The 16,456-nt window shown below is 49.2% G+C and overlaps 1 protein-coding gene and 1 long non-coding RNA gene across 4 annotated transcripts in view; one reads left to right on the forward strand and one right to left on the reverse strand.

Annotated features, from left to right (window-relative positions):
* Positions 1-16,456, forward strand: part of AUTS2 (activator of transcription and developmental regulator AUTS2) — a 1,175,598-nt gene that overhangs the window by 1,131,872 nt on the left and 27,270 nt on the right. Inside the window, exons 7-9 of one of the 3 annotated variants that reach the window (XM_066382453.1) lie at positions 11,144-11,615; positions 13,254-13,507; positions 14,585-14,826. In XM_066382453.1, coding sequence (XP_066238550.1) covers positions 11,144-11,615; positions 13,254-13,507; positions 14,585-14,826 — 968 coding nt within the window. The remainder of the gene's footprint in view (positions 1-11,143; positions 11,616-13,253; positions 13,508-14,584; positions 14,827-16,456) is intronic. The other 2 variants (XM_066382455.1, XM_066382454.1) reach the window with 2 other exon arrangements.
* On the reverse strand, positions 701-7,681 carry LOC136402490 (uncharacterized). The gene is made up of 3 exons (XR_010750978.1): positions 7,509-7,681; positions 2,660-2,823; positions 701-1,650 (listed from the first exon to the last, which is right to left on the reverse strand). It is a non-coding gene; the product is annotated as an uncharacterized lncRNA (long non-coding RNA).

A 16,456-nucleotide genomic window follows, 5' to 3' on the forward strand; every position in this document is an offset into this window, starting at 1 on the left:
ATACGAAGCTTTCTGAGTGGGCACGCCGCTGGCTGGATGCCTCATTCCATAGCCCCACAGCATCAAAAACACGACGAGGCAGCAGACACGTACGGAGCCAGGGAATAGTGCTTGTTACATCAAGAGACAAAATGACAAGGACACAGTATACCAGAGAATTTTTGCTTCAGAAGGTGACCAGGATCAGATTAGCCTCAAAATTATTGCCCCTTCTGGCTCTGAACATGAGACCCTCAGGCAGTGGCATGAGGAGTTAGCAGTGGGCAGCAGGCCAGTGAGGCCGGTGTCGGGTCTATCAATAGACATGTGAGCTTGACAGAGGTTAGTCCTCATTTATACTTCGTGATGCAAATACGGGGGGTGGGGGGGTCTGCAGAAAGGTGGCACTGAGGTCTTCTCCCCCATATCTATCCTCACTCAGTCGTTCCAGAGGTGAGAGGTGGGATGCTTAGGTACTAGGAAGACTATATTTTCCTAACCAGGTATCTTATCATTCATTTTCAGTGCTGTGATCCCACCTCTTGGAAAAGACCCAAAATACGCAGTTTCCTTGTTGTTCTAGAACGTGAGCGGTGGCTTTGTTATGCAGATAGCCTTGTCCTCCAGTTTGCTCTTACTCAGAGCGGCCTGGCATGTTGCATGAATACATGCACGTTTGGTTGAAACGCCTCTGAGAACATCTCCTTGTTAGGACCCTCAGTACTGAGGCGCCAACCCAGAAGTGTCTCAGGAAGTGCTGAGTGTGCACCGGTGTGAAGGGGGGTTGTACACGGGTGTGTGCACCTGTGCGCGTACAGTGTCATGTGGGCGCTTGGGCAGCAGCCAGCCGGGGTTGGTGAGGGCAGGCCAGGAGGCTGAGACCCGCGGAGGGAGGTGGGGGCGGAGGCAGGGAGGCAGGGAGGTGCTGGGGACAGCAGCCAAGCAGGCGGCGATCTTGTCCAGAGAGGCCAGCTGCTGAATATTGAGGCTGGCAGGAGGACACGAGCCAAAATAATGGGGACCTGTCGTAGATGCCAGAACAGGGAAGCGTGGGCTTTCTCTGAAACTGGTATTTGGAGTTTCCCCCGTGTTCTCAGAAGTGACTGGAGATTTCATCCTGTGTACCTTGTTCCTCATGTCAGATGTCGACACATCCCAGAACACAGTTCAGCTAGTTTGGGTCTGAGACTGATTCCCGGGACCAGGGCGGCAGGAACATGTTTATATATACATAGATGAAGGAGCCTCACCATCTATAACTCAGGATCAATCAAATGTACTGGGTTATCCTCATTCGCTTTCATTATCTAAGCTTATTTCTGAAGCTTACAGATCAAACATGGAAGGGGAAGGCGACAGGTTTCCTGACTCTAGTTTCCCGTCTCCTTCTTCCGGGCTGTGCTCTGCATCTGCAGCTGCTGTCTCCTGGAAGGCAGGGGCTGCTGCTGGTGCATCTGTTTATCCTTAGGACCTAACAGAGTGCTGGGCATATGCAGCGACCCTAGTCAGTCTTTATCCTTGTATGGAGTGAAAAGCATAAAGATTATATGTACACTATTGGGGGGAGGGGGTGTCCCCATTCCCACCCCCAATACATCGCAGCCTATTTCTCTCATTCCAATTTTGGTCCTTCATCAACTCGATTCTTCCTTGCCTGTAATTTGCTAGAGGCTGCAAAAGAAATTAAACGTTTGTAAGCTTAGGTTGACCTTTAAGGGCGCTTTGTTCTGTAGGCAGAAGCCGTTCTGATGGGCTCCTGTCTGCACGGTCTGGGATGCTCCCTTCGACGCACAGGACTATAAACGCTTACGGATTGATGCTCTTTGGTGTGAGGTTTACAAGGAATAAACTTGAAACAAGTTTAAATACACTCAACTACAGTCTGTTGATTTTTCTTTAACCCTTGTCAGATTAACCTCTATCCTGTGTTCATCTGGTAAACTAGATAATATCCAAACTAGCTTCTCTAATAACAGCAACCTCTAATCTGCTGGCCTCCACACAGCTGTCCCAGGGGACTGCTGCTGTGTCGGCAGATGCAACGGCTTTTCTTTTTCTTTCTTTTTTATTTTTTATTTAGGATTTTGCTTTTACTAGGAACCCTGGGGCCCTCCCAAGGTTTGCCATGCAGACTTCAACCCAGAGCTTAGCCTCCCAGATGGTAATTAATGTTTACACAAAATGACAAGCACAAAATGGAATCTCTTTGAGCCCTGCCAAGCACCCATCATTCCCCTGATCTCCCACGCTTGCCGTGTTTGAAAATTAATTTGCCTTGAACAAACAGTGGCTTTTCCTCAATTTATTTGTACAGTTGCAGTGACCGAGAAGAGCTGCAAGACCGAATGTCATCCTTCCATTCATTCGAGTAATTGAATCTGCTAATGGAACAAACTGGTCTCTGTTTAATGATTTGAGGAACAGAGGGAGGAGGAAAATAAGAAGTGTGTGTTAGAGAAGGTAGACTTTGCCAAACACCACTGGAATGGAGTTGTAGAGGTAGAGTCTCAAATGTGGGGAAAAGTCAAAGTATTGCTCAGTTAAGTCAGTCGTGCAATTTTTGTTTCAATAAGTGTATATACCAAGTGTGCGGTCTTTGGTAAAAGGATTTTGTTTGAGGGAACAGAATGGACAAAAAGTGTTTAAAGAATGGGTATTGTTAGTAGCTTGAAATACTTACATATTGGTTGACAGAAATCTGATGCTTCCCTATGGTTTGGGCCTTTTCATTTTGAACATAACAACATTTGTTTATGCTCCCATGTTTCTTTCATTTGAAGTCCGGGTTCTTACTTGGCTGCAGTCTTTGTCCCTTCCATGTGGTGAGGTCTCTGTGGCTCTGTCCTTTGGACAACAAGTAGAGAAGTTAACTAGAAGGTAGGATAATTTAACAATAGGAGTTGCCCTTTTCTAGATGATATGTATCAGACATTCAGATATGGGTGGATGGGTGGATGAATAGATACCCTGCCTAATGACCAGTGCCCCACGTGGTTTTCTGGATGTCTTTAAGGCTCATTCATATTTGCTGCAGTAATGACGTTGTAGTGAGTAAGCCCTATTAGGGCTTTTTAATTGAGTGTAAAGACGTGTAAAAGCCAGAAGCTCAGAAATGTGCTTGAGAAAGGTTTTCTTCTTCTTTTCCTCCTCTTGCTCCTCCATCACCATCACTGAAAATATTCACCATTTCCTTTCTGTCTTTAAATGCACCCAGTTAGAATCAGTTAGAGACACTAAAGAATCCTTGGAAGGCTGATGCTCACCATACCTACCCATACTCTGTCCTTATTTCTGAGAAGCACGTGTTTATTTATCTGTCCTCTGGGTGAGGAGGGTTTTTTTTTAATTTTTATTTTTTTAATTTATCTAGTAAGTGGGGTAGTTCAAAGACTTTCTCTGTTGACTTCTTTTGAATGTGAGGTATGTTGTCCATTAAGGCAGTGGTCCCCAACCTTTTTTGGGCCACGGACCGGTTTAATGTCAGAAAATATTTTCACGGACCGGCCTTTAGGGTGGGATGGATAAATGTATCACGTGACTGAGACAAGCTTCAAAAGTGAGTCTTAGACGGATGTAACAGAGGGAATCTGGTCATTTTTTAAAAAAATAAAACATCGTTCAGACTTAAATATAAATAAAACAGAAATAATATAAGTTATTTCTTCTTTCTCTGCGGACCGGTACCAAATGGCCCACAGACTGGTACCTGTCCGCGGCCCAGGGGTTGGGGACCACTGCGCTAAGGAACTTATTTTAAAATATCCCTTTTTTTAATTTTACAATAATAATACATGTTCACTATAGAAACTGTGGAAAGTTAGAACAGCACAAACTTAAAAGTCAATGATTATTTCTGGGTGATGGGATTATAATTAACATTTTGATATATATCTACTCTTTTTTTCTCTTCATAAATATATGTACTTGCACAGATAATTTTCACTATTGAGACTGTATATACTGATGACAGAGTGCTTTATTTAACTTACTAGTAATTTTGTCATGAAATATTTTCCACAACATTAGATATTTTTCTATAATAGTTTTTGGGAACATCGATCACTTATCTACTTTGTGCTTTATATTGTGGAAAGCACCTAACACGACAATTTAACTTCCACAGCCAACCCTCTCTTTTATATATGAAATATTTTATAACACATTCTTTACTTTCTGGATGGAACTGTGTGGTTAATATGCCTGTCTATCCACATAATTTAAACTATATATAAAACCCTTATGAAATGTAAAAAGAGAAACAAATAGAAACCAATTTATAGTAAAAATGTTTTAAGTACCTGAATACTCATTTTACATGAGGGGACACTCACTCAATGGTTAGATGCTCGAATGTAAGCGAATGGAGTGCTTGACTCATCGAGGTACATGGGCCATGGTAATTCAAATCCTAGGATCAACCTTACCACTGATGTCATAATTTTCCAAATGATGAACAACTCTTGGTTATTCATAGCAAGATACAACAGACATAACGTACATGTTACAATAGTTGCATTCCTGGAAAATCCAGTGTTTATTAAAACCATGCCCCCCAAAATGTGTTAATATGCAAAAGCAGATTTTGGTTCTGGGTCCTTCAGCTGTACAGGTGTCCAGAGGGACTTCAGAAAGAGAAGAGAGATGCTGTGTGGGACTGTCCTTCACCATGCAGGACATCTCATCTTTTCAGGAGCCAGGAGTGCCCTTTGCTCATGGGACTGCCAACCCCACTCCCGCAAAGTTTGAGAACTTCCTCTAGCAGTTGGGTCCTTGAGGGAGGACCCCGACTTGCACGGCTTTGGCGTGTTTCCTCTTTTGCATCATGAAACGCCCCTGAACACGGAAGTGCTCTGAGCATTTCTGAGGATACACTTCTGTAATCTTTTTAGGTTCGTTCCCAAGTATTATATGACTTTTTTTTTTTATTGTAAAGGAGAGCCACTTTTAAATTATGTTTTCTATTCACTGTTGCTGTTGTATAGAAAAGTGACTAATGTTTGTGGTTTTTCCTTATTTGGATACCTCCCTAAATTTTTATTAGTTTAAATATGTTTTAGATGGTAGCCTATGTTTTCTAGCCTAGACAGTTAAATTTATGTCTTTGTAAATAATACTTTTGCCTCTTCCTTTTGCAGTGTTCGCTGTTGGTTTTCAATGTCAATGACACAAATAATTTGTTTCTGACGGGTCTAGTCCATGTTGTCTCCAACAGTTATATGCGCCTGGTGCCTTTTGGAGGGCTTGAGGTGTGGATTATTGAGTTGTTTTTCAGTTTACTATTATGATCAGGTTTGCTTGTTTTTAAGTCAATTTTAGACATTTATATTTTTTTCATAAAATCCATTCTTTTTTTTTTTTCTCAGTGAGAGGAGGAAGGCAGAGACAGACTCCCACATGTGCCCCAACTGGGATCCAGCTGGCAAGCCCACTAGGGGGCGATGCTCTGCCCATCTGGGGCAATTACCTCGTTGAGCAACCAAGCTCTTCCTGGCGCCTGAGGCAGAGGCCATGGAGCCATCCTCAGTGCCGGAGCCAACTTGCTCCAATTGAGCAGTGGTGCAGGAGGGGAAGAGAGAGAGAGAGAGAGAGAGAGAGAAAGAGAAAAGGGAGAAGGGGAAGGTGGAGAAGCAGATGGGTGCGTCTCCTCTGTGCCCTGACCAGGAATCGAACCTGGGACATCCACATGCTGGGTTACCGCTCTACTACTGAGCCAACTGGCCAGGGCCTTTATTTTCAAATTATTGTAACTTACACAATATTATTTTATTTTATATAAAGTATACTCTCCATGCATATAGTCATGCCACTATTCAAATTCCCAGTTTTGCTTGCTTTTTTCTTTTTTATCTTGCTCAGACTGTTGTTTAAAAGATTTTAAGTATTGATTTTACAGAGGGAGGAGTAGCAGAGAATGAGAAGTATCAACTTATAGTTGCTTCACTTTAGTTGTTCATTGATTGCTTCTCATATGTGCCTTGACCAGGCAAGCCCAGGGTTTTGAACCAGTGACCTCAGTGTTCCAGGTCAATGCTCTATCCACTGCATCACCACAGGCCAGGTGCTGAGACTGTTTTTAAATGCAAGACTAATTTTCTTGTAACAATTTTAATAGGTAATGTGATCACATGATTCACAAACTTAAATATAATGCAGCTGCATATAGTGAAATACCTCCCCTTCCTCCAGTTTCTTGTCCATCTAATTCTCTCTCCTCTCCAAACCCATGTACAGGTACCCACTGTTACTGGTTTCTTGTGTATTCTTCCAGACCCTTATTTATACAAATAGTAAAAATGAATATATTGCTAATCTTCCTCTGGTTTTCATAAAGGCTAGCATATGCTATTATGCATTATCGTACAGAGGTCCTCATTCATATTTTATAACTTCAGTATTTGCCGTGCTGCGGATAGACCAAATGTATATAGGTAACCAGTCCCCTAATGACGATATTTGACTTATTTCCAAACTTGCAATTCCAACCGTGATCTTGTTTCATTGTGTCAATAAACCACACCCTTACATACCAGGCCAAGGGAGTCCATCAGTTTTTTGGCTAACTATTGCCAAATTGCCTTCTACAGAAGTCCTAGGGTTTACATTCTACTGGTACAATACAAGAACATCCATTTCCCCAGGGACTTGTATCAACTTTGTATCAAAATCAAATTTTTTCCCTAATCTGTCCTTAAATTAGTAAAAAATCTGTTGTGTCTGAGTCAAATTCATTGAAGTATATACTTTACATGCAGTAAATTAGCCTTCCTACTGTATCCTACACCGTGTAATTTTAAATCACATGTCTTTTATTATCAGCACGATGTGTTATTTTTATAATCACAAGAAGAGCTTTTCAAACCTCAAAATGTCATAAATAAAACTCCTTAATAACTAGTCTATTTGTACATTCCTGTTTCTTTCGACCTCAGCGAGTTTCATTCCTTGGCAAAGAGCACACAGACCAATACAAAATGATTTTTTAAAACTGTGTTCTTGCCAAATTTGGAGAGGGCGCCATAAGACAAATGGACTGTTGAGATGGAAAAGCTTAACCGGGAAGATAACATTTATTGAATAATTGAAAGGAAGAGGAAATGCATTACCAATTAGCCACAAAAACGTATGGCGCCTAATACGTGCCCCCAGAGACTGTAAATGGGGGGGTCCTAAACCTGTTTCAGCCCCAGAGTTCCTACCGGCCTTCCGACCTGTCACCATCCTGCCCGTTGGGTGCGGCCCCAGGGAGTTGATGCCTTGAGGGTGGCTTTCAGGTTTAGCTGAAGAGCGGTGTTTCAGCCTCTCTTTGTAACTAATCCTTTCCACTGTCTGGTTACACCTAAGTACTTGCAGTGAATCCTGGAGTTACCATCACCTACTTTGTTTTCAGATTTTATTTTTCTTTGCTTTTTAGGAGGCAGCATAGTGTTAGTTAGAGAAAAGGCACTTGGCGGTGGCAGAGTTAGAGCTAGGACTCAAAGTCGTTTGATGTATTAAACAGCCAAGCGACTTCTAGCGAGCAAGTCCCTTACCTTCTCTGAGCTTCTTCCCCATCTAGTCAGTTAGGGCAGGTTGCGTAGGAGCCTTGCTGCTCGCAGAAGGGTCCAGCAAGCATCAGCGTCCCTCGGGAAGATCTCAGAAAGGCAGACGCTGGAGCCCCGGCCGCAGTGACTGAATCCGAACCTGCATTTTAATCAGATCTGCATGTGATCTGGAGGCACATTACCAAGTGTGAGAAGTGCTGGACTGGCCTCCCGGATCCTGGTCTTGTTCCAGAGTCCCGTGTCTCCTAGGCGCTTTCCTCCCGTCACTCATCGCAGACCGTTTCACAGAGATTTGCAGCTTCCTGGGCAGGAATGGGTCTGCCCTGTGCGCCTCGGCGAGGGTCAGTGGGCGCAAGGCCTCCGCAGGCTCAGCCCACTGCTCTCTCTCTCTCTCTCTCTCTCTCTCTCTCTCTCTGGCTGTGTTAGGTTGGGACTGGGACAGTGGGGCCACAGAGGAGACGTGGAAGCCAACTCCATGTGCCTTCACAGAGCCTTGGGAAGCGAGCCCAGGCTTGCCTGGTGTCTCCTGCAAATTGGACTGTGTTGTGCAAAATGTAAAGGCTCATTAATTAAGAACAGGGAGGTGGCATATAATCCAGTTAGATGTATGAAGAAGTACCTGGGTATTTCTAACACGCTTCCTTACTGACTCTTGGGGCGGTGTCCCCTGGGAAAGGAAACGTTCTTTTACGTCAGAGAGAAACTTGGGTCTGGACATGGAATATTCGAAGCGATGTCATGAATTTGAATTTAAACTTAATGATATGGAAAATATTGATGTATTTCTTCTTCACCAGCCCAGCCCAGCAAAAACAAAGCAGTAGGAAAAGACAGCACACTGTGTTTCTGCCATTGTAGTAGGCATAATAATCCTCAGTCAGCTCCCAAAGTGCGGAGGGTCCTGGTTGTGCACGGAGAGTTTCTCGTTGAGGAATTGTTCTGTTAGGATCTCGGCCCCCGTCCTAACTCGCCGGCCTGCGATGTGTGCAGCCGAGGGTTCTCAGTGAGCTCGCGTCATTACTTGCTATGGAAACCCTTGTGAAAATGGTAGGAATATCCACACACAGCCAGCAGCAGAGCCAGAACCCCTGGGCATGGGGTCTGCATGGAAAAGGGTCTTCATTGGTGACGGAGGGGCTCTTCTCCTGCTTGGATGGGGTCTGTCCACATCAAGGGTCTTTGGGCCTCAAGCTGGAAACCAAGGTTTTGGGAACTCATAAAATTTCAGCTTATTGTAAGCAAAAAAAATCTCCCTAGAAAGGTGCTCAAGACAACACTGCATAGAAATATGTGTGAGCCGCATGTCAGAAGTCTGAGTTACTTTTCAACAGGCCCTGGTTGGGTGCCTTGTCCTTTCGTACCTGAAAGCTATGAAGAGAGGACTCGGCATCCTGTCGGCGGCCGTGTCCCAGGGCGGTCTGGAGGACCTGATGAGAGCCGAGTTCCCGTTAGCCAGAAATGCACTGTTGTTTCTAAACCCACAGTCTGTTCTGCTGTTGTACACGCGATAGGTTACAGGCTCACCAGGAGGACATTGGAAAGAATGGATTGCTTCGATGCAGATTCCAGGGAAGGGAAAAGAGAAGTGCGTGTATGCACAAATACATCGCTGGAAATTGGTAGGGCCAGCGAGGACAGCGTCGTCTTCACACTTGATGCATGAGAGAGGAAGGGGAGTTCATGCCCACCGTCCTTCATTTAGGAATGCCCTCAACACATTCTACTTCAGAGAGCTTTGCAATAGATTTCCTTCCTAATTTATAGGTTGCATGGTAGTAAAAGGATGGATCTGTTTACACGTAAATGTGGGAAAGATCATTTTCCCTCCAGACGTATAGGCACTTACCGTATTTCTCCATGTATAAGACACTCCCATGTGTAAGACGCACCTTAATTTTGGGACCCAAAATTTGGGGGGAAACAATGTATCATGTAGTTACTGAACTCAAGTTTTATTCATCATAAAATTCATAGAACTCTTCATCTGCGTGAAAAAGTGGGAAATGAAAGTAAAAAAATCTACAACCACTGTATAAGATGCACCATTTTCAGACCCCAAATTTTTCGGGGAATACGGTACTCATAAATAAGGCCATTTTAAAATAATTAGTGCCGTGTTTGTCTTTCACTAGTTGATTATTCTGTGAGAGAGTTTTATGGCATTTGACTGAGGGGCTAATTAGATAACCCCAGACTAGATGTGGCGTAGCTGTGTGCAGGTACATCATAGCTTTCCTAACCTATAGGAGCATCTGTTTTCCAAGTTTCTTTCCCAATTGTAGAATTTTACTTAAATGCTACATCCAGGCTTAGCCTCCATGGCCAGCATTGGCACCCCTGATTGTCACTTGGGGGAGGACACCTGGCGTGGTCCAAGCACTTTCTACATTTGTAGTTGACAGTCAGTTTGCCTTGAACACACGTGTGTACTTTTGATCTCAGGCGTTGCTGTGATCAGCTGGCAAGCACTAGAAGGCTTGACGCTTGACCGGAAGTTGGGCGCTTCCTGAACCAAAAAATTATTACTCTAAATGTCAAGTGCGTCTCATCTGTCAAAAAGGAAAGGGGGGTGGGGGCAAGGAGGCCAAGAAGCAGCATCTGTGTGTGGTTAGTAACACTCACTTCATTTGCTGTTGAGAACACTTGTCTTTTGTGTATTCAAGAACTTGATTTGTTGTTAAAAGGGAAAAATCAACTTGTTGGCTATCGTTTCTTAACTTGCTTCATAAAAGTCTTTGTTGAGATGAAGGAGTACATTCATTTTCAGACTCTAGATGGCTTGGCCTGTGTTCAGGAATGCAGCCTCCTCTGGCTGGTTACCATTTTTCCTCGAGGGGGTGGCCGCTCGAGGGGCAAAGGCTGACACCCCCCCCCAGCTTCCCGGTCTCTGCACACGGTGAAGACCCGGCAGGAGGCCTGCGCCGGCTCAGTGGCTGGGGCTCTGTGATCTGGTCCTGGGGCTCTGTGATCTGGTCCTGGGGCTCTGTGATCTGGTCCCGGGGCTCCGTGATCTGGTCCCAGGGCTCTGTGATCTGATGCTGGGGCTCCGTGATCTGGTCCCGGGGCTCTGTGATCTGGTCCCGGGGCTCCGTGATCTGATCCTGGGGCTCTGTGATCTGGTCCCGGGGCTCTGTGATCTGATCCCGGGGCTCTGTGATCTGGTCCCGGGGCTCCGTGATCTGGTGCCGGGGCTCCGTGATCTGGTCCCGGGGCTCCGTGATCTGGTGCCGGGGCTCTGTGATCTGGTCCCGGGGCTCCGTGATCTGGTGCCGGGGCTCTGTGATCTGGTCCCAGGGCTCTGTGATCTGATGCTGGGGCTCCGTGATCTGGTCCCGGGGCTCCGTGATCTGGTCCCAGGGCTCTGTGATCTGGTCCCGGGGCTCTGTGATCTGGTCCCGGGGCTCTGTGATCTGGTGCTGGGGCTCCGTGATCTGATCCTGGGGCTCTGTGATCTGGTCCCGGGGCTCCGTGATCTGATCCTGGGGCTCTGTGATCTGGTGCTGGGGCTCCATGATCTGGTCCCGGGGCTCCGTGATCTGGTCCTGGAGCCTGCTCCCCCTTCCTGTGTCCTACTCCCATGTCACTCACTGCCTGTCATTTTGTCTCTGCTCTCCCCACTACAGATTCGGAGTTAGGTGTCAGCACGCTGCCCGAACATGACAGCCAGGATGCAGGGCCGATTGTCCCCAAGATATCTGGTCTAGAGAGAAGCCAGGAGAAGAGCCAGGACTGTGGCAAAGAGCCGATCTTTGAGCCCGTGGTGCTTAAAGACCCCTGCCCTCAGGTCCTACAGCCGCTGCCCCAGCCCCAGACGGAGCCGCAGCCCAGAGCGCCGTCCCCAGACCCCGACCTGGTGCAGCGCACAGAGGCCCCGCCTCAGCCCACACGGCCCAGCACGCGGCCAGCGCAGGCCCCGCCGGAGGTCCCGCTTCCTCCGGCCCCGAAGCCTCAGGTGCCGAGGCCCCCGCGGCCGCAGTCCCCTGCCCAGCTGCTCCATCAGAGCCTCCCGCCCGTGCAGGCTCACCCCTCGTCCCAGAGCCTCTCCCAGCCTTTGTCTGCCTACAACAGCAGCAGCTTGAGCCTCAACAGTCTCAGGTGAGCCCACCTGCTCTGTTTCTGCCTGACTTCCGCCGCCTTCTTTTGGGCGGGCCAATAGTAGTGGGTCGGGCTCCCCAGGAGGCTGGGGTTCCCTTGTTGAAACGTTGTCATGGTGGTTCCTCTGAAGTAGGGACAGAAAGGGACAGTCAGGTGAGACTCTGGTCTCTTGGGAGAGGACAGGTTGGTTTGGGTAGTGAGACATTGTAAAGAACAAAAGTATCTAGAAACTCCGGAGGGAGGGAAGGAGGAGGGGAGGAAGGCAGAGGGGAGGAGGGGAGGAGGGGAGGAAGGCAGAGGGGAGGAGGGGAGGAAGGCAGAGGGGAGGAGGGGAGGAGGGGAGGAAGGCAGAGGGGAGGAGGGGAGGAGGGGAGGAAGGCAGAGGGGAGGAGGGGAGGAGGGGAGGAAGGCAGAGGGGAGGAGGGGAGGAGGGGAGGAAGGCAGAGGGGAGGAGGGGAGGAGGGCAGAGGGAGGAGGGGAGTGCTGGGGAACCAGAGCAGAGGGGGCTGTGCCCGGAGCCCCTGCGGGTGGGGCAGGGAATGGAGACCTGAGGTTCCTCAGAGACCTCCGAGAGCTAAGAGAGTCCTAGAAGGAGGCCCTTTGCCCCCGAGGGAGGGCCTTTCGAAGAAGCTCCATCTCTATGTGCCTCCAGAGGCGGGAAGATGGGACCAAGGAGTGTTCTGGTCGGAGGATTTTTTCGTTGTGACTTGCATCTACCATGGTGGGTCAGAGAGGTAGAGAATAAAGAAGCCGGGTGTTGAGAAAGAGAGAGGAGCTCCTACTCAGGGAAGCCCAGGCCCTCCTCTGTCTCGATTGGCCAAATTGCAGAAGAAGGTTGAAAGAAAGCTGCGCCCAGGACAGCTGCAGGGAGAAGGGGGACAGCCGTCCTGTCCCGGGGGTGTAGTCCTTACGCCTCACACTTCAGGGGCGCTAATCTTTGCTCTCATTTTCCTTGTGGCACCCTGGCTGTGGTGGTTCAGGGACTTGCCTTTTCCTGTCTGTGACAGCTGAGGGAACACGCAGGGTGGGGGCTGTCCCTTCCCCAGGGGGCCAGGCCCATCTTCTGCGCTGAGGCCGTTTCAGTGGCTCCCGAAGGTCGAGGTGACAGGGAACCTGAGCTCCCGGGTTCACCTGTTCTCTGTGCGTGTTCCTTCCCAAGGTGGCGGACAGACAGGGTGGACTGCAGGCAGGCTCTGTCCTGCTCCCTCTGGCCCATTGTTGAGCTTTATAGGAAATGTGGCGGGGGGGGGGGGGGGGAGGACTGGCCTCAGGGCGGAGAGCTGGCGGAGTTTGGGGCAGAATCAGCTGTCTGGACACAGAGGTGTGGCCGCTAGCTCGGGCCACAGTTTCTGTTCTCTGGCCCCCTGGTCTGCAGCAGGGTGGCGGGCAGAGAAGTGTGAGTCCCCGAGAGGCTGCCTGTGCGCCCAGAGGCTGCCCGTGCGCCCAGAGGCTGCCCGTGCGCCCAGAGGCTGCCCGTGCGGAGCAGGAGCAGGGGCGGAGGTTGCAGGGCTTTGAGCAGGGAGATGGGATTCTTTTTAAGAAAATTAATTGCTTCATTGCTTTTCTCTCTCCCTCCCTCCCTCTCTCTCTCATTGCCCTTCTCTCTCCCTCCCCCCCCCCCCTCTGGTTCTCCAACAGCAGCAGCAGAAGCAGCACTCCAGCGAAGACTCAGCCGGCCCCGCCTCACATCCCCCACCACCCCTCAGCCTCCCCGTTCCCGCTCTCCCTGCCCAACCACAGCCCGCTGCACAGCTTCACGCCCGCCCTCCAGCCCCCCGCACACTCCCATCACCCCAATATGTTTGCCCCTCCCACGGCTCTGCCTCCTCCACCACCACTGACATCAGGGAGTCTGCAGGTGCCCGGACACCCAGCTGGGAGCACTTACTCAGGTAGGATGGACGGCTGGCCTCGCTGACCGGAGCTCGCTCTCCCTGGCCGGTGGCCTCTCCTGCCGTCTCTCGTCCCTCATTGCTGGGTTTTATCTCTGTTGAGGATTTCCCACTGGGTTGGGTGCGACTCATAGTCAGTCCTTTGTGGGCTGAGGTTCAGCTAAAACGGTTCCCGGCACCCCTGCCCACCTAGCCCAAGCCCGGTGAATGGGGCGCCGCCAGGGAGAACCGGTTTGTTTGAAGCCACGAGGCTTTGGCTGCTGAGTTCGCCACTGGTAATGCGGGAAGGCACCGTGGCTGTGTGCCCTGCTGCCCGGCTCCCGTCAGTGACAGACCTGCCCAGACCTGTGTCTGTTTCAGTCCGGGCTCTGGGGTTGCACCCTGGTTTCAGGGGTTTCTTTTGGGGAACAGGGCCTTCTAATTCTTCCTGAAGGGGCGGATTCACTTCTGGCGATGCATCCCAGAATTTTAAAGACAGACCTCATGTTAGGTCTTGGGTCCGTTTCTCCTCACCTGTACTTAACAATCAGGGGTGCCAAGTTTGGGTCCGCTGTAGCTCTGTTACACGTGTCACCGATACAGGGAACCATCCAGCAGAGACTTACCCTTCAAGGTCGTCTTCCGTGTAAACCGCCGGCATTTATTACTTAGTGTGCCCGTCACTATTCCTAACTTACAGGTGTTAATTCCTGTAACCGTCAAAATAAACCCCTGAAGTAGGCAGCAGTGTCCCCACATGATGAATGAGGAAACTGAGGCACAGGTGGGTGATGAGCCGTGCCCGGGGTCACTCGGCTGGCAGTCACTGAGCTGAAACTTGACCTCGGACGTTTGCTTGGAGTCTGTCAGCACCCCACACTGACAGGCCTGTCCTTCACAGTCGGGCGGTGAGACGGAGCAGGGACTTAGATTGTGACGGGGACTTACTGTCGTCAGCCTGGTTGGTTGTCCCTTCCAGCTAAGGGCCTGGCTGCATGCCCAAGAGCCCCGGGCCCTGGGTCCCAAGCCCCCTAGTGAGGGACTCGGTTGTCCTGCTGCAAGCAGAGGTGTCATTCTCTCCCTCTCCTTCCTTTCCAGAGCAAGACATCCTGCGACAGGAGCTGAACACGCGTTTCCTGGCCTCTCAGAGTGCTGACCGCGGGGCCTCCCTGGGCCCTCCGCCCTACCTGCGGACCGAGTTCCACCAGCACCAGCACCAGCACCAGCACACGCACCAGCACACGCACCAGCACACCTTCACGCCGTTCCCCCACGCCATCCCGCCCACCGCCATCATGCCGACGCCAGCACCTCCCATGGTGCGTACCCCAGGCAGAAATGTGAGGATAAGTAGAGCACGACTCTTTTCTGCAGCACGGTGGGGCTGGAGCCGGCTTCTGGGGCCCGGAGGTCGGAGGGGGAGCAGCAGGGGCTCCTGTGGCCGTGTCCACCCCTGGTGGAAAGAGGGGGACGCGCCCTGCTTCGGCTGGCACGGACCTGGGGCCTAGGTCAGAACTTGTTTCCAGAGTCGTATCTGTCACTGGGGGCTGAATTTGATCCTAGGTGCCCTCAAAACGGGCACCGCCAATGTCGGCAGTTAACTTGCCTTACAGAATAATGTTTCCTTGATAATGCTGAGGGGTTGCCACCAGTGCTTTGTACCAAGTACTAACAAATAAATGCCCCCAGAAGACCAGGGAAGAGGCTGGGGAGGGGAGGGAGCTGTCGGGATTGTGGAAGACATTAGGAACCCTGCCCTTTCAGATGTCAGAGGTGTTAATTTCTTGTATTCCATAAGACAGGACCAGTCTGGCATTGTGTTCTGTCAGCAGGTGGCCAGAGTGCCACGCAGCCTGCCAGGGACAAAGCGCAGCCTGTGGTAAGAGGTACCACCGGTGATGACCATGGTGATGGTCTTGAGTGGAGTCTAGCACATGCTGGAGGAACCAGTTAGGACTTTTTTTAATAACTTAGGATCTGTAATGAATAGTGCTGTATTAGGGTGCTCAATATCCTGAAATATAGCCCTGTCCGTCACAGTGAGTGTTAGAGCCATGCACTTTATTTATTTTTAAAATATTAATTGAAAGACTTCATTTCAAGGCAATTAATATAGGCACCGTGAGAGGAGATTTCGGTTCCGTGATTTTTTAAGAGGCATTCCCCTTCACCAAACCTGGTTTCCTCTCTTCCCTTCACTCTCCTCTATTTTTTTTTCAACTTAATTTTTTTAAATAGTATATTTTAAAGTTTATCTAATAAATTTTCTTTAGAAGATTTGAGATGAGGCCTTGTGAGCCAACTTATTTTCTGATAGCAAATCCTTTATCTTTTTTTTTTTTTTCTGGAAGAACTAGACTTCTCAGCAGTTACACTCTCAAGTCTCTGTTGTGTTGGGAAAGAGCTGACGTAGCCTGAAGTGAGGCGTTTCATAAATATATATATATATTCAATGGAACAGAGGAGAGTTACAGCACCTACCTGGACGATGACATTATTGAGCGGGAACAAGAGCATCCTCTTTTCTGGCCCAGGGAGAGGTTCTGAGATCTAGCCCAAATCGCTTCATACGTGGGCGTGGTACATTTCAGAAGACAGCTGAATGTACCCATCCTCGGCCACCGTGAAGCAGAAATTGGAGGGAATTCTCTGGGCCAGTCAGACCAAATGCTCACTCCTCTCTGATTTGTCGGAAGCAGAGCCTCTTTTCTGCAGTCCGGGTGTTCCTCTCCAGCCAGTCTCTGAAGACTGAGTAGAAAGAGGCACAGGAAGTGTGGCCAGGACCCCAGTGCACCATGTGGGCTTTCCCTTCGTTTCTTTTTTTTCCCCCACGTTCACTGGTTTCTTGTCCTAGTGACTCAGGAGCTCCGCATGGCTTTCTTGCACAGGGAGGTTGTGGAGTCTGGTAACGGCGTCACGACCAGAAGAAGCTTGTGCAGGGCAGCCCCGGCTGACGCAGTGAACAGAAAT

This window comes from Saccopteryx leptura, chromosome 4 (genome assembly GCF_036850995.1).
Source record: "Saccopteryx leptura isolate mSacLep1 chromosome 4, mSacLep1_pri_phased_curated, whole genome shotgun sequence".
In the NCBI taxonomy this organism is placed as follows: Eukaryota; Metazoa; Chordata; class Mammalia; order Chiroptera; family Emballonuridae; genus Saccopteryx; species Saccopteryx leptura.